Source organism: Homarus americanus, unplaced genomic scaffold (genome assembly GCF_018991925.1).
Source record: "Homarus americanus isolate GMGI-L3 unplaced genomic scaffold, GMGI_Hamer_2.0 scaffold6317, whole genome shotgun sequence".
In the NCBI taxonomy this organism is placed as follows: domain Eukaryota; kingdom Metazoa; phylum Arthropoda; class Malacostraca; order Decapoda; family Nephropidae; genus Homarus; species Homarus americanus.
Window position 1 is genome coordinate 16,707,178 of NW_024730668.1, and position 27,622 is coordinate 16,734,799.

General features: G+C 41.6%; 1 protein-coding gene across 3 annotated transcripts in view; it reads right to left on the minus strand.

Annotated features, from left to right (window-relative positions):
• Positions 1-20,310, minus strand: part of LOC121867246 (putative zinc metalloproteinase YIL108W) — a 54,859-nt gene extending 34,549 nt beyond the window's left edge. Inside the window, exons 1-3 of one of the 3 annotated variants that reach the window (XM_042367101.1) lie at positions 20,211-20,310; positions 13,509-14,342; positions 1,628-1,807 (exon numbers count right to left, since the gene is read on the minus strand). In XM_042367101.1, coding sequence (XP_042223035.1) covers positions 1,628-1,807; positions 13,509-14,335 — 1,007 coding nt within the window. In that variant the 5' untranslated portion in view covers positions 14,336-14,342; positions 20,211-20,310. Of the gene's footprint in view, positions 1-1,627; positions 1,808-13,508; positions 14,343-14,561; positions 14,651-20,210 lie in introns of those variants that run through there. The other 2 variants (XM_042367102.1, XM_042367103.1) reach the window with 2 other exon arrangements.
• Between the last annotated feature and the right edge of the window lie 7,312 nt (positions 20,311-27,622).

The following is a 27,622-nucleotide window of genomic DNA, read 5'->3' on the forward strand; positions in this document are numbered from 1 at the left end:
TCTCTTCAACATAAACGCTTTTTTTCTGTGTTTCCAAGCAAATTATTGGTCAATTTGAAATTGATTTTACATATTGACAATATATAATGCAGTGCAGTGTTGATGTAAAGAAAATAATCTTGAATTACACCAAGAGAACTAATATTTTATGGGTGAAATGGCGCCATGGGGTTGACTTCTCTTCCACCCCAATGCCCTTTCTTCTCCCTTCTCCTCCACCCCCATTCGAATTCCCATTATCATCATCATCCAGGAGCCTTCTACATACACACCTCAAAGTAAGTGTACTTTACTACCTTTTTTGTTGATTTTAGGCAATTTTCGGTGAGCTGGAACCAATTACCCAAAAACCCATTGAAACAATGGTTTCGGTTAATGAGTTTTTCGGTTAACAAGCAACCTTCTGGAACGAATTGCGCTCGTTAACCGAGGGACCACTGTATTTGATTGAATTAATGTTTATATATGTGAAATGAACAATGCAATTCATTAATAATATGTAGAATATTAAAACACACACAAGGAGACAAAACGGCATTGTTTTCATGAGTGACGATGGTTCTACATAAGAAACTGAAGAAAATATGACCCTGGCTGGTAAAGAAATAAAGCGAGACGATTGGGAACGCCAACGTATGTACAGTAAATGCGTAAATATGAAAATATATCGTCAATTCTCTACATATGAATATGAAACCAACACTTATTTACTGTTCATATAATACTTACGAATGTTAAACAAAAATTCTACTCACCAATACTGCAGTGGTAAAATCTAAAACATAAGGACAGCCAATGATGTTGTGCGAGTTTTTACTCAGTCATCAGGTTCAACTCTGGCTGAATCTGTAGCTTTCCACAAAGCTGTTGCTGAAACTGTTACTGAACCTGAAGTTGTTGTTGAAACTGCATATGATACTGAATTTGATGGTGTAGCTGAAGTTGATGGTTTAGGCTTTCGAATAATAAAGCTGTCGAAAGAACCTTGCACAGCTGCTTTCTTTTCTCATTATACATCTTTATGTAGAGGTCATTTGTGTTTATTTAAATTTTAATGATTTGTTCTGCTAATGGATCCACTTCAGAAAATACGTTCATTGCTTGCTCTATATAATACCCACAGGCCTCTCACCTTTTTCATATCGTTTTAATGCATCCAGTTTCTCGGCTAAGCTTATACACTTTCTCTTAGCTTTTGAAACAACACCACTTGCTCATGTTGAATAGAGATGCAAAATACTGTAAGAAACCTGATAAAGTTTTTCTCCCTTTCCTGTTCAGATGTGTGAAAACAAAGGGCCCACCAGCTGCGATTGTTTATACGAGTGATGCTGGAGTCACCACTAACAAGCCTGGCAGCCTCCGTGCGCAAGGAGTTTGTTTATATATAATATCGGGATTTAGTTATTATTTATACAAAAATGTAATATATTTTCTTAATTTTGTCGTAAATACGATGAAAATAATGACGTAATTGAATTGGGTCTTAAATTAACCAGGGTATTAGATATGAATCTTCGTTAGTTGAACCGTCGTTATCGGAGGCTTTACTGTACTTGAGAACAACAAAATACTGTACAAGGTAACCATGGAACCTGCACATGAGTGGCTGGAAACACACACACACCTGTGATGGGGAGACTGGGGTAGGTAATCCGAGGTGAGCTTGGTGGTCGTGAAGAATACATGCAGATCCTCAAAGCCTCTGGCCATGATGCCATGTGGGGTGTGGCCCAAGTCAAGGGTGTGGGCCAGCTCATGCAAAACAGAACCTAGATGTGTACCATAACTTGCTCCCCAAGTGCCTCTGAGGATGAAGAAACTTATGAAGTACAGAAACACACACTAATTAAAATCGGGAAGAAAAATACCAGGTTTATGTATATACAGTATAGTACAATGATGTAAAAATATAATCATATTTCTTTAGATATAAATAGTGTAAAAATTAGAAATAAAAGCTGTAGTACAAATAAGCTCATATAATATCACACCAGTACTATAGGCAAAAATGTTCTGCATCAATGGGCGATTCAAGTAAGTCTTGTCTGAGACCTGACTGATGAAGATTGGCAATACAGGTACAGTGTACAGTAATACAGGTATCTCCGTTAGCAGGACTCCCTCAAACCCGGAACTCTCCGATAGCTGGAATTGAAATTTTCTCGGAAAATCGTTACCAAAGCCGGAATTTTCTGGAAAATTCTGGCTTTGGGAATGATTTTCTGAGGGGCACATTTTCCGGAAATTCCCCCCAAAATTTCCCGATATCCATAAGATTCCAGGGATGGGGGAGTTTTTTCCAGGTTTGAGAGATAAAAATTAGGTGCATTTTCTGGAAATTCAGAGAAAATTTTTCCGTTACCCGGAAAATTCCGGGGATGAGGGATATTTTTCCAGGTTCGAGAGAAGATGTAGTGGGCAATCACTGGAACTTCCGAGAACATTTTGCCGTTACCCAGAAAATTTCGGGGATGAGATCAATAATATGGAAGTACAGTATAGGCAGTGGCGTATATGGGGGGGGGGGGGCACTCGGTCATGGCCCCCCCTATTCTCACCACTTCTACTACTCCAGTGTGAAATTTTTCACTCGGTCATGGCCCCCCCTATTCTCACCACTTCTACTACTCCAGTGTGAAATTTTTCACTCTGTCATGCTCAGTGCAGGAAAGATTACTGTGCTTTTCTTTAGTTCCACATATGACAGGTAATGGCTTAGCTACTACAGTTAAGCATTCTTCACAAATCACACATCAACACAGAGCTCATGGTAGAGCAAGGGTATGATGTGCTGCTGTAGTGGATTTCTCCCCTACAAAAGCTGTTTGTCGCTGAGTAGCTCCTGCCGGCGAGCATGGCGACCCACAAGCTGTCCTCCTCTGAGCACCCTCACCAACCAGCTCTCTCTCCATCACGCTTGTAACCACGCTGCCACTTCCCAGCACCAAGCTGCATTGTACATCCAATACATGTATACAGAGAGCACATTGTGAGTTTCCTTTCTCCATCCCATCCTGAGTCCGAACAAACCACCCATACCCCACACTGCTGCCATGTCAAGTGAATTCAGTGGTGTACAAAAGCATATAATGGATAGGTGTCCCAAGGCTTCATACGTACATTGTATGACTCATTGCCTTAACATTTGCTTAGAGAAAGCAGCAAATGTAAGAGAAATTTAGTTTGCACTAATTATCATGAGAGAGAGAATCACATTCTTCAGGGAACCAAACAAGCGTTCAGCTCATTTGCAAAGTAAGATAACCAAGAGTTGTCCTTCTGGTTCTCATAGTAGACTGAAAAAGCACTGCCCCACAAGATGGGTTGAGGCACAAGAGTCCACTCAAATCTTCAAAGCATTGTATCCAGCAGTTGTAAAAGCATGAGAAGACTTCTCTGCATCAAAAGGACTCAACTTTGGTGGGAAAATGTCTATCTTTCTTAAAGAGGATGACATCAGATACTTTCCTTGGAAGTATGGAGGTTCTATCAGCTACTTTAAATGTTACAAGACCTCTATCTCAGAAATTGCAAGGTGTTGAGATGGCTCTGGTACAAGCTTTTGATAGTGTGAAGAACTGCATGGATGTGTTGCAAATGTACAGAAATGATGATACATTCCAAAGATTATTTGAGAATGCAGAACATAAATGCCGGAGAAAAATTAAAGCCCCTAGCAGTGAAAGACGACAACAGACCTGGTCTTATACCCCAGCTGATGATGCATACTCCTATTACAGTGATCCCTCGGTTAATGAGCGCCTCGGTTAACGAGATTTCGGTTAACGATTTACCTTCCATAAGATTCTTAACTTCGGTTAACGAGCAATCCCTCGATTAACGAGTTTTTTACGAGTCGATTTCAACATGTTTTCGCTTGCATTTGGCGATCCACCAGCTGTAGTATTAGTCCGCCAATACAGTACGTGTAATCGGTTTTAGGGCTTAAATTCCTTACTATTTTAGTAAATATCAAGAAGTTTATACTACATGTATTCAATAATTTTAAAAGTTTAATATTAACTTTTTTAGTCATTTTAACAATTATTGAACATAATTGAAGGTAAAGAAACTAGTTTCTGGCGTGCCATCCAGCCTGTTAACACACCAGACAGGCGTTAGTCTCTCTCTGTTTTCAGTGGAGGTAACATCTTGCTTGAGACTCTCTTCAACTAAATGCTTTTTTCCTGTGTTTCCAAGCAAATTATTGGTAATTTTGAAATTTATTTTGCATATTGACAATATATAATGCAATGCAGTGTTGACTCAAAGAAAATAATCTTGAATTACACCAAGAGAACTAAAATTTTACGGGTGAAATGGTGCCATGGGGTGACTTCTCTTCCACCCCAGTGCCTTCTCTTCTCCCTTCTCCTCCACCCCCATCTAATTCCCATCATCATCATCATCATCATCATCATCCAGGAGCCTTCTACATACACACCTCAAAGTAAGTGTACTTTTTTACCTTTTTTGTTGAATTTAGGCAATTTTTGGTGAGCTGGAACCAATTACCCAAAAACCCATTGAAACAATGGTTTCGGTTAACGAGCAACCTGCTGGAACGGATTGTGCTCGTTAACCGAGGGACCACTGTATAGGCACGCTGTTTTTTGCCTTTCATTGACACAGTTATTCTGCAATTGAAAGAGCGTTTCACTTCTAAGCAAAGTTCATAGTAGAAGCTCTGCTACCTGATACCTTGATGGCAGTATGGAGGAGGTACAAGCAGAATTTGCAAGATGGCAAAAAACTTGGAAAAGACATGGAGAAAGACAGACCCAAAAAGGCTGTTGCCTTACTAAAAGTTTGAAGAGAATTTGGCACATACCAAAACATCCAAACTCTGATATATATTCTTGCAACACTTCCTATGACAACTGCTACAAGTGAATGCTCATTCAGCTGCCCATAGTCTCTCTCTCTCTCTCTCTCTCTCTCTCTCTCTCTCCATAGCCAAGTACTTAATTTTGCAACAATCCTAGAAGAGAAAAATGTGCTTTCTTTTAACATGTTTATTGTATATTTTTTGCAAGAAACTTTTATGTTCTATGAATACAATTTTCTGTACACTGTTTAATTTGTTTTATAACAGTTTACAAATATGCAACTGCAAATTAAACCTACTGTATATCTGTTTATTTTACTGTTATGCAAATAAAATATGCTTGCTAAAAAAAGTGAATGAAAAATAAAAAGGGTATCCTTTTACATAGCCTTATCTTGACTCATGAAACTTGCTCCCCCCCCCCCTTTCCGTGAACATATATACGCTACTGAGTACAGAAGAACATGTGTGGCTACCATACACTTCTGTACCCTGTGATTGAAACAAATATTCTATAAATGAGGTTACTTTCATGTTAGATATGACACATCTACTGCCCAACACTCCCTCTACACTACTCAACGGTGACATCTCTTTTTCCAATTAAGTAATGCACCTTGTTATTAATCATATGTTTATATTTTTTCTAATTCCTGAATATCTACCTATCTACTGGTGGCATACATCTGCACATTTCAAAATTCATTCCACACGATGATGTAAAAAAATTTTAAAAGGGAAACACTTGGTACTGACGGACATTCTTTGGTCACTTTAAAATCTGTGACAGCAATCTAACAGCTCATATTTTCTACAAAGCATAAAATTCCTAAAATATAAGAATCACGTGAAGATAAGGAAACCCAGACAATTTCATCTGATGATTAAACTCCAAAATGCTAACCAAACCTAACTTTGCACAACCAAAGCTTACACAACCTTGTCATAGTCACAATAGCATAGCTAGTCTATTTAACACTTAATAATTCATATTATGCCCCTCACCCACAAAACCTGCAAACCTTTTGAGTCCTCCAGTTGAAGTATTCGTTCTCTAACCGCTTCATGAGACCTGGGTTCTCCATATTCCATTACGTATTACCGCAGAGACTCGGGTATTACTCAATACTTCATAGGGTGTTCGTGAAATTTGAATTTGAGAGAGAACACTATTGTTTTGCATCAAATTAGAGATGGCTGATTACAGATTAAGTGTTTAACATCCTTTGTGAGTGACGTTGAAAGCTTCTATTGTATTTACCGTTTGTGAAATTATCAATATAAATCAGGGTAGAGTCTACTACAAGAATAAGGTATCATTAACGTCGTCCCTAGAGATGCTAGGATTTGCTAACTAATGCTGAAGTTACCTCTTTTTCACCCATGAACATCAGAGAATCTGATGTTCATGGTGAAATTGTTGTAAGGATGTTAATTAAGAAGGTAATTAATTATCCTGAAGGGAACAATCAGACCACGTATCTCTGAGAATCTAACGGGTGAAACCTAATGCTCCTTGTCTTACGCTCCGCCCACCAGGGACTGCCATCTTGAACCTTGAAATCAATTAAATTATTGTCTTCAACAGCTCAGTCATGTCTTAATTTAAAAAGTTGATCTAAGGAAATTGAAATAAGTTTGTAGCCTGCTTTTCACACATCAAAATGTAGAGTAACAACGTTTGTAGATATTATTTGTGTGAATGGAACTCAGGGGTGAGCGTGAGAGGCAAGAGGCAAGACGCTGACTCTTTCGGCCTCAGTCTAACGTCTGAAACCACTCTGCCCACAGGTACTGTCCAGTTCCGTGTTTTATCTAGCCACATTAAGTGATTTTGACTTAGTTGCTTGAATATGCAAGTGATCCAGTAACGCAACTTAGATGTGTTTTAAGTGAAGTGTTCTTACACCGTCAGTGTTTTAAAACATTGACATTAATGTCAACAGCCTGTCTATCCTCTGAAGCCACTTCACCCACAGGTTCCTCTCGGACAAGGGCCTTGTAGATTGGGACGACCTCCACACTAGTTTGGGAGGTGGATGAAAGCCAGTAAACTCGGGTAACTTCGTGAACACGAGCGTGGGAGCTAACCACCTACCCTGTGGCCCAGTCAACTGCTCAGAAGTTCCCCAGACGCATTCACTGTCCAGTCGGCTGATCTCACCGGCCACCACTCAGTAGGGCTATAGTTGGCTGTGTAACTCCTCCAAGTGTATATGTATACCACCTTCCTAGTTACATGAGTGTTGGGAATCAGCAAGAGTATGTTGACCACCAATTTGCTTTTGACAAATGTATCACACTATCATACAGAAGCTACTAATCCTATATTGTAATGTAGTTAGTTTTGGTGCTGTTGCCGAGTCCTGTACTAATGAGAACTACGGTGCTAAGGTAACTGGTAATAATGGTGCTCAAGGGTGCTATATTAGAGTATAATGCTGTGTGTTCTGGTAAATGTACACCCAGGAATGGTGTAAGCGGAGAATGTACCTAAGTTTACTGTACTGTACAAGATGAGTAAAGCCAGGGAGTTAATCTTGTAGTTGAGTGTTACTGAAAATATTCTTAAAATATAACTTCATTTTAATAAACCATTTTATTTGTATGTTAGGAGTATCATTAACTGCAGTATTTACCTTCATTCTTTTCCATAGCTTGATACCAGAATTAAAGTATACCCATGTGTCCTTACCCTCGAGCCAACGCTACCAAAGGTCAGAGGTTAAGAAATAACTATATGAGGTAACTTAACTAAGCTATAACTAATACTTATATGTAATGAAGTAAGAAAAAGAGAGAAGTAAAAAGGTTGAAGAGTTTAAAAATTAACAGCAGAGGGATAAATTAATAAGAAAATACAGTGACCCCTCGTTTAACGAACACCTCGGTTAACGTAATTTCAATTAACGAACTGCCTTCCATAAGGATCTTCAATTCGGTTAACGAAGTTCTTACGAACCGACCTCAACATGTTTTCGCTTGCACTGACCGGGCAACCAGCTTTAGTATCAGTCCGCCAATACATTAATCGGTTCTAGGGCTTAAATTCCTTACTATTTTAGTAAATATCAAGAAGTTTATACTATTCAATAATTTTAAAAGTTTAATATTCAATTTTTTAGTCATTTTAACAATTATTGAACATAATTGAAGGTAAAGTGACTAGTTTAATGCGCGGCATCCAGCCTCTTAACACAGCAAACAGGAGTTAGTCTCTCTCTGTTTTCACTGGAGGTAACATCTTGCTTGAGACTCTCTTCAACTAAATGCTTTTTTCTGTGTTTCCAAGCAAATTATTGGTCATTTTGAAATATATTTTACATATTGACAATATATAATGCAGTGCAGTGTTGATTTAAAGAAAATAATCTTGAATTACACCAGAGAGCTAAAATTTTATGGGTGAAATGGCGCCATGGGGTGACTTCTCTTCCACCCCAATGCCTTCTCTTCTTCCTTCTCCTCCACCCCCATTCTAAATCCCATCATCATCATCATCATCCAGGAGCCTTCTACATACACACCTCAAAGTAAGTGAACTTTTCTACCATTTTTGTTGAATTTAGGAAATTTTCGGTGAGCTGGAACCAATTACCCAAAAACCCATTGAAACAATGGTTTCGGTTAACGAACTTTTCGGTTAACGAACGACCTTCTGGAACGGATTGAGTTCGTTAACGGAGGGGTCACTGTACATCTAAGAAATCTCTCTCTTATAACTTAATCTTTCATAACCAAACCTAACCTAGCCTACCTTAACCTAACCTAACCCATCTACTGTATTTAGCATTGAGACATTTAATCCCCAGGCTTCAGATCCCGTCACACGACATACAGTAAAGCACTGTATTATACCTTTGCGGTACCGTTTGAATCGCCAAGTGGACCTGGTTAGATTACATTGCCAAGTAGGTATTTATCTTTCGCTCTGTCACACACATGCACTTCCCAGCCTCCCTCAGTGTTTGTGATGGAAGGATCTCAACACGTGTTTCTACTCCCAAGTGTGAGTGTAGTAGGAACCTTGTCCATCAGCACATTAGTGATCAATTACTGGAGGCAGTAATAATAACTGTAAATAGTAATAACACATTACAAGTGTCTTGTGCCTCATAATGCCTACAAATCAGTGCTCTCTCTCTCTCTACTACGCCCGCAGGGTCGTGGACATTCATTGCACATGTGGAGGGCTGCATCTAGTGCGGGAGGGGCGGTGGCATTGTCTTTCCGGCATTGGCGCTTGTCTGCCTCGGTTTGCTGTCAGGCTGAATCGAAAGTATTGACACCTTCTCGTGTGGTGTTCCTCCAAGCGTTACGAGAAGGAGTAATCGTCTCCCAGGTGAGGGGGTCGATTTGGCACTTTTTCAGGTTTGTCTTAAGACTATCCTTATACCTTTTCAATTGTCCGCCGGTGTTATGTTTACTGTTAGTTAGGTGACTGTAAAGTAGCTGCTTTGGCAGTCTACTGTCATCCATGCGGGTAACATGGCCAGTCCAGTGTAGCTGTTCATGGATAATGGTAGCCTCGATGCTCCTACAATTGGTGTTGGCAAGAATACTGGCATTTGTTCTCTTGTCTTCCCAGCAAACTCGGATGATGGAACGTAGACTACGTTGGTGAAAGTTTTCAAGTGCCTTGAGGTGCTTCCTGTATGTGACCCATGTCTCACTGCCATATAGCAGGGTGTGGAGGACCATTGCTCGATATACATGCAGCTTTCTAGATAATTTCAGCTCCCTACAGCCGAGATACCGAAAGTGGGTAACATTAGAGAGGGTATTACCGTTAAGCTACATGGATGGTGGAGGTGTGTCTGAGCCAGGGGCAGGTTGAAAGAGAATCTGAATATTACTTACATTCACCTCAAGGCCGAAGTGCGCATACGCATCTGCGTAGGTGTTACTGAAGCTCAGTAATGAAAGCTGCCAACACCTTTGTCCTTGCCTTGAGTAGTCTCATGTTGAAATGACCCCCCTTCACCCGGTACTCGATGTCCAACCCGCTGCCTATATTGCCACTGGCACGAGTAAGGAAGGCAGCCAAGAAAATGGAAAAGAGAGTTGGATGCCAGTACTCACCCTTGTTTAACCCCCGTTTGGATGAGGAAGAACTCAGACTGGGTGCCGTTGTGCAGGACACTGCCGTTCATGCCATCGTGGAGTTGCCTCACAATGGCAATAAATTTTGGTGGGCTGCCAAAACAGCTGAGGGTCCACCAAAGGGCTTCCTTGTTGACCGAGTCGAAGGTCTTCGTTAGGTCGATGAAAGCCACGTACAGGTCACGACGCTGTTGTCAGCACTTTTCCTGTATCTGGCGGGCAGCGAAGATCATGTCAGTGGTGCCACGTGATGGTCTAAAACCACAATGAGATTCTGGGATAGTTTTCCGCCTGAGGAAGGAGTCTGTTTAGGAGGACTCTGGCGATAATCTTGCCAGCTACAGACAGCAGCGAGATCCCACAGTAGTTGCTACAGTCTGACCAGTCTCCCTTGTTCTTATAAATATCGACAGTGGAAGCGTCTTTAAGAGCTCGGGGGATTTCCTCCTTTTCCCCGGGAGAGAGTGGAGACGGCTGGTAAGCAGAGGTCCTCCTGCTCTATACAACTGGGCTGGGATTCGATCAGGGCCTGATGTTTTTTTAGTTTTCATCTGTTTGATGGCAGAAACTACCTCTTCCAGGGAAGGAGAATAGCTAAGGTGGGTCAGCTCTGGATGCTGAGGGACCTACTGGGTAGTGAGGACATCCACATCGGTGTTTAGGGTTGAGCAATGAATGGTAGTGCTCTTTCCAGCGCTGAAGGCCTTCACCGTCTTTAATGAAGTAACCGCCAGATGAGCGAAGGGCTGCGCCACGAGTGGTTGGGCCATAAAATGTTTTATTGGAATTGAAAAATTTGTGCATCTCGTGCTGATCTGCATGCTTTATTTGTAAGCCAGTCATTCTTTAGAATGCGAAGTTTCCACTGGGCTGCCTCTTTTTTCTTGCGGAAGGTATCAGCTTTGGCCCGAGACTGAGGGTTGTCATTTTCATCAAACCAGTCCTGGTGTATTCTTTTGATCTGGCCGAGGGTCTCTCTACAGGTTTTTGTCATAACAGGGTTGAGAGTATTCCATTCGACACTGGGATTCGCATTGTTTGCTGTTGGGTTGTTTATAAGCCCATGTTCAAGCTGCTCTCTGAAAGCATGTGCTACTGTTAGATCCTCCAGACACTTAGTATTAAAAACTCTTCTGGAGGCTTGCTGCCTTCGTCGTTTTGGGGCAACGTGAAGTGAGAGCTTGGCTCTTACAATTCGAAGATCAGTGTCACAGTGGTCTGAGCCACGCATGGCACGGGTGATGAGGACATCTTGGCGATGTATTTTTCTGACAATAATGTAGTCAATGAGATGCCAGTGTTTGGATCGTGGGTGTTGCCACAAACCCTTGAACTTGTCGGCTTGCCGAAACAAGCTATTGGTGACAGTGAGCCTGTGTGCAGCACATTTGCTGAGGAGGAGCAGGCCTTTGGCATTACACTTGCCTAGTCCATTTCTCTCTATGGTTTCCTGCTAAATGTTAGCATCTCTACCAACTCTAGCATTGAAGTCACCAAGGAGCAGAACCTTGTCTTCTCTGGGGATAGAGGTTAGCACTCTGTCAAGGTCGGCATAAAAGGCCTCTTTGGTGTTATCCTCTGCATCCAGTGTTGGAGCCTATGCACTGATGAAAAAGGCATGACGAGAGTGATTCAGTGGGACTCGAAGCATCATGAGGCGCTCATTAATTCCAATAGGCATTTCAGTTAGCCTGTGTAGGATGGGTTGGCGGATGGCAAAGCCAACTCCATAAATGCGGTTTCTCTCCTCAACAGGCTTACATTTCCAGGTGTAGCCAGACCCCCATTCTGTGAGCCGGCCCTCATCTGGGAGCTGGAACTCACTAATGGAAGCTATGTCGATGTTATACCTAGCCAGCTCTTTTGCCGTAAGGGCAGTTCTTCTTTCAAGACGCTCATTTGTGCCAGTATCCAGAAGGATCCTGACATTCCATGCAGCAACCATAAGAGGTTGTATGGTTTGTTTTAGTTTGGATCTGTGATTTTGATTGTGTTTTCGACCGCATAAGGATGACCTTACTGGGTGCGGTTGCCCAGTCAGGTTAGGTTTTTAGGCAGGCTACGTTTACGAAACCTTTTCTAGCCCTCTCCCCATGTGGGGTGAGCAGAGTGGCTCCTCGGAAGGGCTGCTCAGTCGCACACAGAACCGGATTGCACTGTTAACCAGTGCATTAACGACCATCTTATCTGTGCCTCCCAGGTGCAGAGTTGTGACTAGAGACTCCCGGCAGTCATCTCTGCCTGTCTCTGTCGCCATAGGACTTTCCGGGTATGGGGGTTTTGATGATGATGAGAGGTATGATGAACTGGATGATGGCTGCCTGTGAGTTGATTCATGTGGTGAGGCAGGAGCGCAGGCTGCAATCACACATCTTGGCTCTCCCTTTTCTTGATCCAGTGGCGTAAGTGTTGCAACGACTGGGGAGAGGGAGAGTTGCAATGGGCTGCCGATAGCCCAGTTTGTTGGGTTTTACCTTAGTAACCTGTCCATCAGGCATTGCCTTCGTCTGCCGGTGTAATCGTTGGGTTTCCACAGTGGTCACATTCTTCCGCCTATACTGCCGTTGGGGTCTAGCTGGAGCTTTGTATGCATGTCTGCCTGATGCGAGGCTCCACCGCAGATTTTTCGTTCGGGGTTTACTCCCGTAGCCTTATACCTGCTGAGGTTAATCCGCAAGGCAGCAGGGCGATGGATGGTAGGCGCCAGAACATGTCCACATGCCAGTGGGCCTATGCGCCGTCCCTCTGGGGCCCACTGCTACTCCGAGATCCCGTGCTGATCTAGCCTGGGCCCAAGAGGCACCCAGTTACCGTGTGTTGCCACGAGGAGGCACAACAAGAGTCTTGATGGTGAAGAGGCTGTGTAGTTGCAGGGGAAGACTTATGCAAGTTGCTTCCCTGTTCGCCAAGAGCGCTAGCAAGCGGCGGCAGCTGAAAGCGAGAGGAAGCAAGCAGTGCTTATACCTTAACATTAACATAATGCTGCCACACTAGATGCATTTCACCACCCTGTGTGCGAGACACATACAAACTTACACAGACAGACAGACAGACAGACACACACACTCTTCCTAGCTCTATGATGCCAACCTATGGTAAGTACAGTAGTTTCCACATGAACGTACCATGGCCTGGATGTATGTGAGGGCTCGGGTACGAGATGTGGCAACGCAGCGCAGTAGTAATGGGCGTGAGACCGTTTGCCGGCTACAAAATAATGCTGTATAACACATATTACATGGTTCATTTATTTTTTTCCCTCCTTTATTGTTTGTATCTTATCACAAACAGGGTAATTACACTGTTTGGGTACTCGTACCTGAGCTGTGGTACGTTCATCTGGAGGCAACTGTACATGTATCTCTCTACTGTTTATATCATGTATGACCAGTTTGTAAGATCAGATTTTTTTTTTTCCTGAACATACCCATGTAAGAGAGAGGGAGGGGGTTTTTCTACCATAGACCAGTGCCTGGGGGTTAATCATCAGGATAAGTTGGGGTATCTAATCTTTGGGTGACAATTTAATCAAGAAAAAGCACAGGATCAAAATAAAACAAACAAAATAACATACCTTCCACCGCTAAAATCCATAAGCGACGTCGTGTCAACAGGTTTCGGATCGCGCATAGCCTCCATGACGTCATCTACTTCTGTCGCCCAGGAATACAGCGCTCCCGTACCAACCAGAGCCAACCCTCCTCCTCCAAGTGACACCTGACCTTTTGTGAGAGCCATGATTTCTGTCTCATGCTTAAGAATGGTTTTGTCAGGGTTCATGAATCTGGTGCCGCCAAAGAATGCCACATATTTGCAATTCTTGTCTGCCAGATGAGACGAGAGAATATGCAGAGCTGAAGTTTCCCATAAGCGTTCTTCAGTAAATTTGTGTGCTTCCCTTATTGTTAAAGGTAACTGTATAACATGAACTATTGGGTTACCTTCTGTGTCTACTTCATAGCGAAATGTACGTCGACCCAATCCTTCAGCCGCTAGAGTCTCTGCTACAAATGTCTGTAACACCAGGGCTCCGGTCTGAATCTTCCGAACTGCAGTATTTGGGGAGCGTTCCATATCCTTGGGCCCCTGGAACTTATCTTCATTTGCACATGTGATATAAACTAGACGAATAAACCGTGGGATATCCAATGGCTTGTACACCACCTGAATTGTAGTTTCTTCAGTTCCACATATAATTCTTAAATCATTTTTCCCCTTAACAAGTGGAACCAAGGCATTAAACCCTCCTTGATGTATTTTCCATAAGGCTCCATTTCTTCTGTTGTCACTCTGGTTGTGGATGGCAGCACAGGTAGCCTCTGGTTGGGTTCCCACTACACGTAAGAGGCACAGCCGATGGGGAAGGACCTCACCATTTTGTAAGTTTGTTACTTCAAGCATTATGAGTCTGAAATGTACAGTATACACTTACTGTAATATACATCAAGGCATAAAACATCTTTTAAATAATAAAAGTGATGCATATTAATAGAAATTCTTGACATAAAAATAACTTCATAAGGATATTAATACAAATAATAATGAATCAGACCAGGACAAAGTGGAGGAATTAAATTAATTATTTTCCTCCATGTTTACCAGACAGGATACGGTACAAATAACTTACACTTGGGTTATATGGAGTTTTCACATGTGTTTTTTTTTTTTTACGGGCATTAGCCCACCCGGGCACAGGTCACTGACCCACATCGGGGCCTGGGGGCGAAAATGTAATAATAATAATAATAATAATAATAATAATAATAATAATAATAATAATAATAATAATAATAATAATAATTCATAATAAATAAAATTGATAATAAATACAGTCATGCACCAGTTAACGTCCTAGATACCTTCTTGGAAACGTGATGTTAACCGAAATGGACGTTGTCCAAAATTACATCAACCTATCGGATTTATTCTAATGGGGGCTCCAGGCACCCAACCCCAAGTTTCCCATTTTACAACCATTTAGACCCACTAAATATACTGTATAATGTTATGGTAATTATCAGAAACACACATAGGCATGACTAGGTTTATTACAAAGTGATGAAAAATATACCATCAATACTGTACAGTGGGTAGTCCAGAAAACATGTAGCCATGTCTCTTTATTTGAGTGCCCCATCATAGGAGTCCGTTTTCTCTCACTTCAGGACTCCTGAGTCGTCCGTTTTCTCTTAATCTTAGAGTGCAGTACACCAGACACTTATTTATTCCTTAGTAATGACACAGAATTTGAAATTGCAACCCCATGGGGTTGCAACTAGATATGTCTGATTACAGCAAATGAGTTATTGTCAATTTGTGGGTGAAAGATTTTATCCTCAATAGATGTAGGTTAACATTACACTTGGAGGCAAATGTTTAAAAAAAGCCTAATCAAGGAAGCATATTCCTTTAACACATAATATCTGACCAGTATGGGGAGGATCATCGTGTCTCCGTCAGGAGGTCGTGGAGTGTTGGTCCAGCAGGCGTCACGGATTTTTTTTTGGGGGGGGGGGGGCCACGGACGTATATGCGATCAGACGTTGTTCAGTCAGACGTTAACTGGCACATGACTATACAAAATTGAAAAAAAAATGTAAAATAATATTGATAATAATAACAACACTATAATAATAATAATAATAATAATAATAATAATAATAATAATAAAGAACCATAAAGAAATACAAAAATGAAAAAATATCCAGTGAGAAATTATATACTGTATGTACTGTATGTTGCATTGTCAATAGTAAGAGAAACAATTGAGACCCTGTAATTGTGTGTAAATGAGGCAGAAAGTCAGATCAGCAACCTGGGACTTGGTCACAATTTTTGTGATGCCATATGGCAGCAGAGTCTACCATTAGACAATACATTATGCTTCCAATTTCTTCCCAGGCGGTAGTACCTCCCTGTTTGGTAGCTGACTACTACCTACCTACTACCTGTGTACAGTATTAGAGCTAAATTATCAAAGTTTTTTAAGGTTCATAAAAGCTCTGACACTGATAGTGTTCATCCCAGAATGCTAAGAGTTGTGCAATGAGCTCTCACAAAACTCTTAAAATCCTTTTCTGCAGAAATATCAATAAAAAAAATTGTTAACCAGCATTAGTTAGTCATATACAGTACTCAAAAAGGACAATCAACACTGCACGAATAATTACAGGCCGGTGAAATTGACCCGGATAGTGTGTAATGTACTAAAGAGTTTCATAGATGTGATGACATGATGGATCATCTACAATGAAACAGCCTCATGAAGAAATGCCACCACTGGTTGATGAGCAGACACTCCTGCCTGACGCAGCTCCTGGATGTACGGACACAGATCCTTGTGCGTGGTGGTAAAGTTTACCAAGGTATTTCTCAAAGCACCTCACAAAAGGCTGAAGATTTATCTGGAAGCATACCATAGTATGTGGTGATCAATGGCAATAAATCTCATGTACAGTCCACCAGTGAAAATATGCGTGCCACAAAAGAGCAAACTTCGACTGATCATTTTTTTTTCATAAATCAAATGGTATATCAGACGCTAATGATTCTTCTGTAAAAATATCTGCAGATGATGTTAAGCTATTCGGGGAAAGGCAAATATGGAGGACTTCACAGGCGCTTCCTGGTCTCAGTAACAGTAAGTTCGTCCACGGCAGGTGTTAAGTTATGCTAGGTTAGGTTAGGGTAATGTTAGGTTAGGTTAGTTTAAGGTGAGGTTAGGTTATGTTAAGGTTAGGTTAGGTTACCTTAACATGAACTTTTAAATAAAGCTTTTTAACACATTTGCGATAACTACAAGTGTCCACTATAAAAGAATGAAATTGCAGCATTTTTAAATTAATTTTCTATAACAAATCTGCAGCTTTGAAGTCATAAATAATTACCAAGGGAAATTAAAAATCTAAGACTTTTGAAGTACTGTATTATAAGAAAATCTCTATCAACTTCAGTAGTACTCAAAGAAATGGCGGCTGAAATTCAACATTGTGAAATGCAAGAGGATGTGCACTCGGAAACCATATTCTATAGCCCACCTGGGTCGGTGCTGGAGGTTAGTATAGTGTCCTTTCTGGACGGGGGCCCACTCTAACTATCACTAGGCAACACACGCACGAACACACACAGTCATAGTACGGATGTATAGAAGACATTATGTATAAATATTGTACAGTATATGGCATTTTATACTCTGCATTATCTTCATTATATATGAACACGAAGAAAAATTACCATAGGTTGTAGTTACAAAAGTATGAATGAAAATAAACACTTCCAAACCACCCAGTGAATCCACACAACGTTTACAGCTCTTGTGTGTGTGTGCCAGACCACGATGCTTCCACCACACCCCATCATTCGCGTAACTATATGAAAAATCGTGTTGAATTTAACTACATAATTCAAAAACCTTGAATTACATGTGAATCAGTCACTCCTCATTTGACACACTTATAGTGTAATACTTTGACCATCCCACCTGGGCACATGGAGGCCCACGGTAACTCTCACGGGGCAACATACGCACGAACACACAAGTTATGATATGAACCCTTCCAGGCTTCACTATCATTATCATGTTATGTTCATCGTGCTTTGTATCTTGGTAACTAGTCACAGTATCAATACATTATAGTGTTATTAGTATAATATTGCAACTTTTTACCTACAGTTATTGTTGTAAATCATGGAAAGGGAGGATAAATAAATTGTAATATCAAGTGTATGGTTCGCTCAAAGCCACCCCAAGTCAGACAACGAGTCACACAAAGTTGCACTGTGTGTGTGTGTGTGTGTGTGTGTGTGTGTTCCGTAACATTAAGCTTCATCCTTAGTAGGTAAGATGTTTCATAAAGAGGTTTCTCCCATTCGTCATTGTGAGCATCGGACCAGAGCACATTGTTTCCATCAAAACCATGGTTCATCCTTATTTCCCTTCTTCCGTGTAAATATATCCATATGGCTTAGTGCTTGCTTTTCATTTCTTTATTTACCAAAATAATGTGGATCAGTTACTCGTTATTTAACACATACATGCACTTAGAGCATCAAGATTGTTTTGTAGGCATGACTACAGTATTGGTTAATTGAAACCCCAAAAATGTGGTTTTACGTCACTTCACATAAATATGCATAACTCTTGGGAATCTGTCCAGACATTAAATATATGATATATACTACAATAATCACATAGATATGTTTACAATGTTTATGCATAATAAATGTGAAAAATATTTTTGGGGTTTCAATTAACCAATAGTTATGCCTACAAAACAGTCTTGATGCTCTAAGTGCATGTATGTGTTAAATAACGAGTAACTGATCCACATTATTTTGGTAAATAAAGAAATGAAAAGCAAGCACTTAGCCAATGGATATAGTAACACGCAAGAAGAGAAATAAGGATGAACCAATGGTGTTCTTGCATGACGACTTTTAATCTTACATGTAACTTTGTGTGACATATATATATGAAGATAATGCAAGTATAAAATGCCATATACATAACATGATAATGATAGTGACCTATGACTGTGACTGATCCACATGTGTGCGAATGATGGAAGCATCTCGTGGTAATTTTTCGTGCTGTACTATGACTGATAGTTGAGATTATGGTTTCCGAGTGTACCTTGGTGGTACCAATAGTGGGGGAGCATCTCACATAACACCCAGTGTAACGAAGACATTCACCTAACAAAGACGAGATGAACACAAGACCTAAGTATTTATATTGACAACAAACTTAATTTCTTAAATCATTGAGGAGGAGGATCTTGCTAATAAGATGTTAGGACTTATACAAAGTTCCTACACATACTTAGATGGTCTGTCCCTCATAAGGCCTTTCAAAAGTGTAGTGCAGAAGTAATGTAATCCTGTTTGGTCTCCCAAGATACACCAAAGACTGGTAAATGATCGAGAACGTCCAGAGAAGGGCTACCAAACTGGTGCCGGCACTCAGACACCTCGCTTACAGTGATTGGAAAGTCTTCCATTATTCTGTTTATAGGTACTGTACAAGAGCAAGGATAGAACAGAAATATATAAGCACCAGTCAAGTGATAAGAGTATTTTTAAATTCATTTAATTGTTATACATTATTTAACAAGCATGCACACCTAAACATGAACCGTACCAACACCGTTTTAAATTTGGTAAACGTTTACTTAAGTGCAGGAAAAAAAAATTTCCTGCATGAAATTTGCTGCTTTTTGTATTGAAGGGTGTTTTTTCAGGGGAAAAAACAAAAAACTAAGGTTTTCCAATCATGGTCAAACATTAGCTTTTTCAGCGTTTCTGGAGAAATCAACATCATCCAGTACATAAAACAGTAAAATTTATGCAGGATTTTTTTTCTGCTTTTATGTACAATGAAAGACAAGAGTCGTGTCGCAGGACTGTCCAAAGATTAAATATAACTCGTGAAACATTATGAGAGCCGTACCACAAGGCAGAGCGCACCAAACATTTTAGCCCTTTGGCATATGTTTTCACCAAATTCAAAACACAACTTTTGTCTTTCATTGTACACAAAAGAAGCACTAACCTACCCCCCCCCCCCCAGTAGATATGCAATGTAAAGTCAGTATTTAACTTATCCTTATTTAACCTAACTTAACCTGACCTAACTCCCTAGCGAGGAAGGGGGGGGGGGCTTCGCCCACCTTGGATCCCCCGGAGTTGTTATATAATGTTGTCAGTATTTTATTTAACTTATCCTTATTTAACCTAACCTCACCTAACCTAACCCCCTAGCAGGTGGGCTCGGCCCTCCCTCGATCCTCCTGAGTAGTTATATAATATTGTCAGTATTTAACTAATCCTTATTTAACCTAACCTAACATAACCTGACCTAAACCCCTAGCAGGATGGCCGTTGATTCTGTGACGAACATAAGAACAAATATCTCATGACACGTAAGTCACTGCGACCACGCCCACGGCTCATGCGGTTTTATATTATAAATTATATAAAAGAAACACTTCCCCAAAAGAGAAGTCACTAGCAATTAACAACAATTATGGTGGAAAAGCAGTGTGTTCTTGCTAGAATCGTTGGCAGCATTAATCTACAAATTAACCTTAAATTTATATAACCTTAAAGCGTTATTATATTAAAGATGTTGAATAGTGAAGCTAAAGGCATGAGACGACCCGGCACAACAACTGTTCAAACTAACCACGCCCACCCCCATATATTAATCCTTGCACTCTTATTAAACGAATTAAAAATGTATGAAGTACATTAAACACAACATAGGTGTCTTACATACCTCCTCGAAATACGCTGACGAAACCGTGTATTCAACTAATGAATTTTGCAGCCATGGACTCAGGCACTACTGCATTGCGGTGACGGGTGTCGTCTGCTACCTCTTGTAAACACTATATATACATCTTTTTATATTATTTATAATCCAAAATACTCACAAAAACATAAACCTAAGATATTATTTAAAACTTATTTAACTTTCCCACCCTCAAATATTAAATTTTAAATATAATATGAAAATATGATTAAATATTAAGATATATTACCTCTGTACCTTTTAACTGGTACGTACGGTAGTCAGAATTATACTTTATAATAACTGTCCCACAATATCTTATTGAACATATATTTCGTAATTGATGAAAAGAAAGAGAATACTAGTAAGGAACATAACTTGTCACTCACTCTTACCTCTAGTATGGATTTCCCTAGCATGTTTCAAGCTGTTCCAGTCCTTACATGCTGTGTGTGTGTGTATTGTTTGTTCGTTTTATTTACATGAGTGAGTGTGAGAGGCATATGTGCTCACGAAATTGCTTGGGAGTGTGTGTACAGAATCTTGTAGATAAATTTTATAGCTTTACGCCACTTGCTTTGATTACTTATTTTAATATTATTATTATTATTAGTAGTAGTAGTAGTAGTGTTGCATCACCTGGAGATTCGCCCCCTCGCTTAACCAACCTGAAGTTCAGAAAACTGTCAAGGCAAACGTTTTCTGAATGAGAATTGTAAACTCTTGGAACAATCTGCCAGTGTTGTGACGGTACCGAGTGTGAGCTCATTTAGTACTAGACTAAGGACACCAACACTGGCATATGTTCAAGTACATGAAGAACCCGTACATTGGTCAGTACTTGCCAACAGTGTGCAACAGAGTCCGTACATGCCCAGTATTTGCCAACATAAGAACATAAGAAGATAAGAAGATAAGGAGTCTGCAATAGGCCGGTTGGCCTGTGCATGGCAGCTCCTGTCGAGAGTTACTACCACTCTCTATCATCCATGAATCTATCTAGCCTCCTTTTGAAACTTTCCAGAATTCCCGCACTTGCTACAAAGTTGCTAAGCTTGTTCCACTCGTCCACCACCCTATTTGTGAACCAGTTTCTTCCTATCTCCCTCCTAAACCTAAACTTATCCAACTTGAATCCGTTGCTCCGAGTCCTATCCTGCTCGGATATTATAAGAACTTTATCTATATCCCTTTATTGATTCCTTTCACCCACTTAAATACTTCTATCATATCTCCCCGCACTCTTCGTTTTTTCTAGGGAATGCAAGTTAAGTTTCTTTAACCTATCCTGATATGGAAGGTTTCTAAGTCCCGGAATCATTTTTGTCATTCTTCGCTGCACCGACTCTAGTGAATTTATATCCATTCTATAATAGGGGCACCAGAACTGAACCGCATAATCGAGGTGCGGCCTAACTAGCGCAAGATATAGTTGCAATAAGACCTCTGCACTCTTGTTACTTACACTTCTAGATATAAAACCCAATACTCTGTTTGCCTTATTTCGAACATTAACGCACTGTTTTCTAGGCCGTAGGTCCGGGCTTACAAGTACCCCTAGGTCTCTTTCACAAGTCGACTTCTCTAGGTTGATGTTGTTAAGGCTGTATACATTATAAGTATTTGTTCTTCCAATATTAAGTACGCTGCACTTGCTGGTGTTGAATTTCATTTGCCATTTTTCAGACCACCCCTGCAGTTTATTTAGATCCTCCTGTAATGCATTTGCATCCTGCCCTGAATTAATCTGCCGCCCTATTTTGGTGTCATCCGCAAACTTGCTTATGTCACTGCTGATCCCAGTATCTAGATCGTTTATGTAGATTATGAACAAGAGTGGGCCTAGTACTGACCCTTGGGGAACCCCACTGGTTACACGGCCCCACTCAGATTTAACACCATCTACGCTGACCCTCTGCGTTCTATCGGTGAGCCATGATTTTATCCAATTTAAAACTTTCCCCTCGATACCATGAGCCTTAATTTTTCTCAGAAGCCTCTGATGCGGTACTCTGTCAAATGCTTTGCTAAAGTCTAAGTAAATAACATCGTAATTTTCTTCATTATCTACTACCTCGAAGACTTTCCTAAAAAACGTTAGCAGATTTGTTAGACAAGATTTTCCCTTTGTAAATCCATGTTGAGAGTCGTAGATTAATTTGCTTTTCTTTAGATGCGATCGGATGCTATCTGCTATAATTTATTCAAGAAATTTCCCCACTACTGACGTCAAACTGATCGGCCGGTAATTTGACGCTGATGCTCTGTCTCCCTTTTTGAATATGGGTACTACATTTGCCTGTTTCCACAACTCTGGCACAACTCCAGTGTCTAATGATTTTGTAAATAAGTTTACGAGGGGTCCGCTAATCTGTTCCCTACACTCTTTTAAGACTCGAGGAAATATTTCATCCAACAGTGCAACAAGAGCCCTTACATGTCCAATACTTGCCAACAGTGTGCATCAGAGAGCCCGTACATGCCCAGTACTTACCAAGTGTGCAACAGAGAGCCTGTGGGGTTCATGATGTTTGGTTCACACTCAGGATGGGATGGAGAAAGGAAACTCACAATGTGCTCTCATGTATACATGTTGTATTGGATGTACAATGCAGCTTGGTGCTGGGAAGGCAGCATGGTTACAAGCGTGATGTAGAGAGAGCTGGTTGGTGAGGATGCTCAGAGGAGGACCAGCTTGTGGGTCGCCATGCTCGCCGGCGGGAGCGAGGACCACCAGGCAGGCGGAGGAGGAGGAGGTGTTGCTGGCTGGTTGGTGTCGGTAGAAAGAGGCAGGTCACCACGAGGTCAGGTCTTAAATAGCGGGGGGTAGGCGTGGCTTAGTAGTTGACCCCTGCTCCGTGATGTATGGCGGCGCTGGTTGACCTAGACCACGAGGCATACACTCACTAGCGTAGCTAGGGGGGGGGGCGGCGGTCCGCCCCGGGCGGCACTTTTGGGGGGCGGCACTTTTGGGTCTGCTCATCACCCATATCTGCAGCTACTGGAGACGTTAATCCATCCCTTTGTATCGGCGGCAAGTTAATCCTTGTCGTGTCTGACCTAACACCTGACCCACATCATCACGGCCACGTCATGAGCTACTTGCCCCCCGCCACACACACAACCTGTAACCTGTTGAGGATTAAGGAAACAACTTCAAACAAGTACGCCAGTGAGCTCATGTGGTGTGGGTCAGGTGTTAGGTCAGACACGACGAGGATTAACTTGCCGCCGATACAAAGGGAAGGATTAACGTCTCCAGTAGCTGCAGATATGGGTGATGAGCAGACCCAAAAATGCCGCCCCCCAAAAGTGAAGGATCACGAGATGCTGAATTGCCATACGACATTGAATTGAGGAGAGAAATGTTTTCTTCGCTGGACAGAGTGATCCAAGAAATAACTTTGAGATTTCAACAGCTTCATGAACTTGCTGAGAAATATGCCTTCCTTACCCCATTGAATCTTTTGGATGATAAATATGAGTGTCAAATAGATCACGATCACGACGACATTGATAAAGAGGAGTTCCTCGTTGAGAGAAAAAGACTTCAGCATTTTGTTGCTGTTGCTGCTATAACTATTAAAGACAGAATACAGACGTGGAAAGAAGGCCCCCTTGAACTTTTGCAGTTTATTCAAAAGTATAACCTTGGGAACTCGGTTCCAAATATAGTAATAATGCTGAGGATTTTCCTCACAATTGCTGTTAGTGTTGCTACCTGTGAGAGGAGTTTTTCGAAACTAAAACTGATCAAGAATTACTTAAGATCTACTATGAGCACCTTGCGGTTGAGAAATCTTGCCATACTGTCTATAGAGCGACAATTGACAGATGAAATAGTTTTTGACAATGTCATTGAAGAATTTGCCAACAAAAAAACAAGAAAAGTTACTTTGTAGAAAGTTGTAGTTTTCATTTCAGAAATATAGATGGTCCTAATTTTTTACACTTTTTTACTTTTTTCCCTATCCTATATGTCGTTTTTGCTTTTTGTTTAACTGTTACTTATAAAGTTTAAGTATGTTTGGTGTGTATTTAAAGCATACTATATTTGAGTATGTGAAAGTACAGTAATATTATAATGGTACACAAACTATTTAATATATTACATATACATAAGAGTGAGTCACTGTGCAATATGTATTTTTCGTGGGGGCACTGGGGGGGCAAACTCAAGGAGCCCGCAGCACTCTGCTACGCCACTCTAGCCAGCCCACCAATTACCCAGTGTATGATACACTGGGGAATTGGTGGAGTCGGCTACTCAGCGACAAACAGCGTTTGTAGGGGAGAAATCCACTACAAGCCTGTAGCATTGTGTATGTGGCGCAGTAGTCAAAGTTCTCTTTCTTATGTGTCAATCTTCTCTTTCTTAGGACCACATACACACGTACATAAAGGTGATCTCGTACTCAGGATGGAGGTGAGAAAGGAAACTCACAAAAGCGTTTTCTTTGCGTATATTGTATGCAAAGTGGAGTAAGATGCTGGGGAGTTGCTGTGTTGTTGAGGAGCTTATCGAGAGGAGGTCTTGTCGGTTTGAGAGCTTGGAGTAGAATGCCTTTCTTGAGCTTGATGTCTTTAGTTAAGAACTTAAAATCGGAAGGAAGAAAGAAGACATGGATTTGGGGGAGTATAAATGTAGAGTTTAAAAGAACCTGGACTCAACTCTTTTTCTTTTCTTTTTTTTTTGGGGATATTACCTACGCGGACCTAAATCTAAGATGCTGGTCCACCCACTGCTGGGATAAAACACCAGCATCTTTTTAGTTAACTGTACATCTCCACCACGAGCGTGGGGGTGGATGCTCGGTAAGAAACTGTAGGGTTTCTTGAGAGTGGTTGGTGGTTAGCATTTTGGCAACCTTTTCTGCTGTGATAGGGGGTTGTATGTTTCTCCTAGCTAATTGTGTTCCAGGGCACTCTATGAGGTAGAGTGCTGCAGTTTGTTTTCGGCTCCGCTGTCGCAGGTCTTGCACATGCGCTGCTCAGTGCCGAATTTAGACCTGTGGTGGTCCATGGGCAGCCTCTTTGTGGAGGCCCCCCTCATTATAACTACCCAAGAGGGTGGGGTGGCGAGTGAAGCGAGCCTAAACATCTGGGAGTTCCAGGGGGCGCTGTAAGCCCCTCAGGAAAATTTTGAAATTTGAACACTTCTTTGGAGAATTTTGAAGCCATATGCAGTTATATTGAGGAAATTAGAACATTGAGAAATTTTTAATTAACTGTATATTTATTGATAGTGTACAAATTCCCAACACACACACACACACACACACACACAAGTGAGACATGATTGGAATCATTCATGTGGTTTCAAGTCGACCAGCCCTGATATAGCTACTACCGCACATGTGGAGGCCCCCCAGATTGTGGAGGCCCCTGGGCAGCTGCCCACTTTGCCCACTCCTGAATCCGGCCCTGCCGCTGCTCTGCTGGTACTTGTGCAAGGATTTCCCATATGTATGGGTATCTCGGTCTCAGTCGGTGGAAGTTGACTTCTTGCCTTCTTGTTATATCCTTCATGAGTGGTGGTCTCTCATAATTCGTGACCAGATAGTACCACCTGGCCGATCGTGATACTGGTGTTAATCTTTTATGTTTGTCTATTTTCCACTGGGCAGTTCGTGTTATTGTGGTCTTCTTTATTTGCTCCTGACTGGGCGGGGTGTTCATCTCAATGTTTCGCTGTCCTAACGCAGCCTTGGCAGCAGCATCAGCTCGATCATTCCCTGAGATTGCGATATGACTGGGCACCCAGTTAATGATAACTTGCCGATCTTGTAGTTTTAACCCTTGCAGTGGACCAACAACAGATGTTATGAGATGAATTTTGTCTCTAGGCTCTCTGCATTGTAGTGCTTCAGTAGCACATCGTGAGTCAGTGTGTATTACAACGCCTTGTTGACTGTTTATGGAAGCGTGTCTTAGGGCTCCAAGTATGGCAGCTCGCTCAACTTGCAAAGTAGAGCATCCAACTGAGGTTCTCCAAAGGGACGTGTTACCTCCTTCTATAGTGAAGGCTGCTCCTGCCTTCGTACTGTGGTCTCTACAGAACCGCCTGTGTAATACACTGTACTATTGTGTGGTGTTAGAGCCTTCGTGTTTCTTTCTGCTACCTGTCGTAGCTCGTGTGGGCTACAGTCAGCTGTTCTTGTCCCAGTTTGTAGAATGTTGAAGACTGCTGGCGGGGACTCCCACGGTGCTGGGGTGCTGTAGTCTGGACTCATTGTATCAGGTCCTTTGCTGAGGATTATGTCTTTCAATTTCAGTCGATTTACAGGGTCAGCTGCTCACAATAGCTATGTTTTCTTGTTAAAGATATCTCTGTTAAGGTTCAGTGCTCGTAAGAGTCCATTCTTGATGTCACTTTCCCGAGCCCTGGTAATCAGTTTTGTTGCAAAGCACGCTGTAAATCGTTTCGCCCTGGTTTGGAGAGATGTGAGACCTGTCTCCGTGTGTAAGTTTTCAATTTTGTCCACATAGGTGCCTTGACAATGACTCTCATAGCGTTATTCTGGGCAACCTCCAATTTCGCCCACTGCCCCTCAAACAGTGTGTTAAGAGCCGGTGTCGCATAGTCTGTTAATGATGGAATGGCGTGTATATATAGCGTTCTTAGGACTACATGTCCCGCACCCACCTTGGGTCCTGTCATGGCTCTCATCATGTTGACTCTCTTGCCTATTCGGTCTCTTAGATAGTTTATATCATTGTCAAATTTGAGGCCTTTGTCAATCCAGATACCCAGGTATTTGTATACATTGACCCATTGTAGGGCAATACCTTGTATTTGCAGTTGTGTCACCGGCTCATTGTGTCTAATCCTCATGGCTTTCGATTTTGGGATTGATATCTTGAGCCCGAGACTCATACATTCTTCACTGACGAGGTTTAGTGCTCCTTGGACTTTTCTGATTTGGTTTCTGCCTTTTACTATCAGTGCTAGGTCGTCAGCATAGCATTACAGTTTGGTACCCTCTTGAAGGGGAGTCGACACAAGTTTTCCATGAGGATGTTGAAGGGAGTTGGACTCTACCCCTCCTACCCCTGCACCTCCTACTAAACCTATGCACTTTCCTATAATCTCCACTCGCAATGGGTGCCGGTGTGTTATCCAGGTTGGATGTGAGTAAGGCGCATGGACCGGACGGAATACCCCCTCGTGTTCTGAGGGAGTGTGCTGAAGCCCTGGCCCCTGTGCTTGCTCGCCTCTTTCGCCTTTGCCTCAAAACGAAAACTTTTCCTTCTTCTTGGAAGCATGCCTTGGTTCAGCCCATCCCGAAGAAGGGTGACCATTCTAATCCCTCTAACTATCGCCCCATTGCCCTAACTTCATCCCTCTCTAAGATTTTCGAAACTATCTTGAACTCCCATTTTCTCCGTCACCTTGA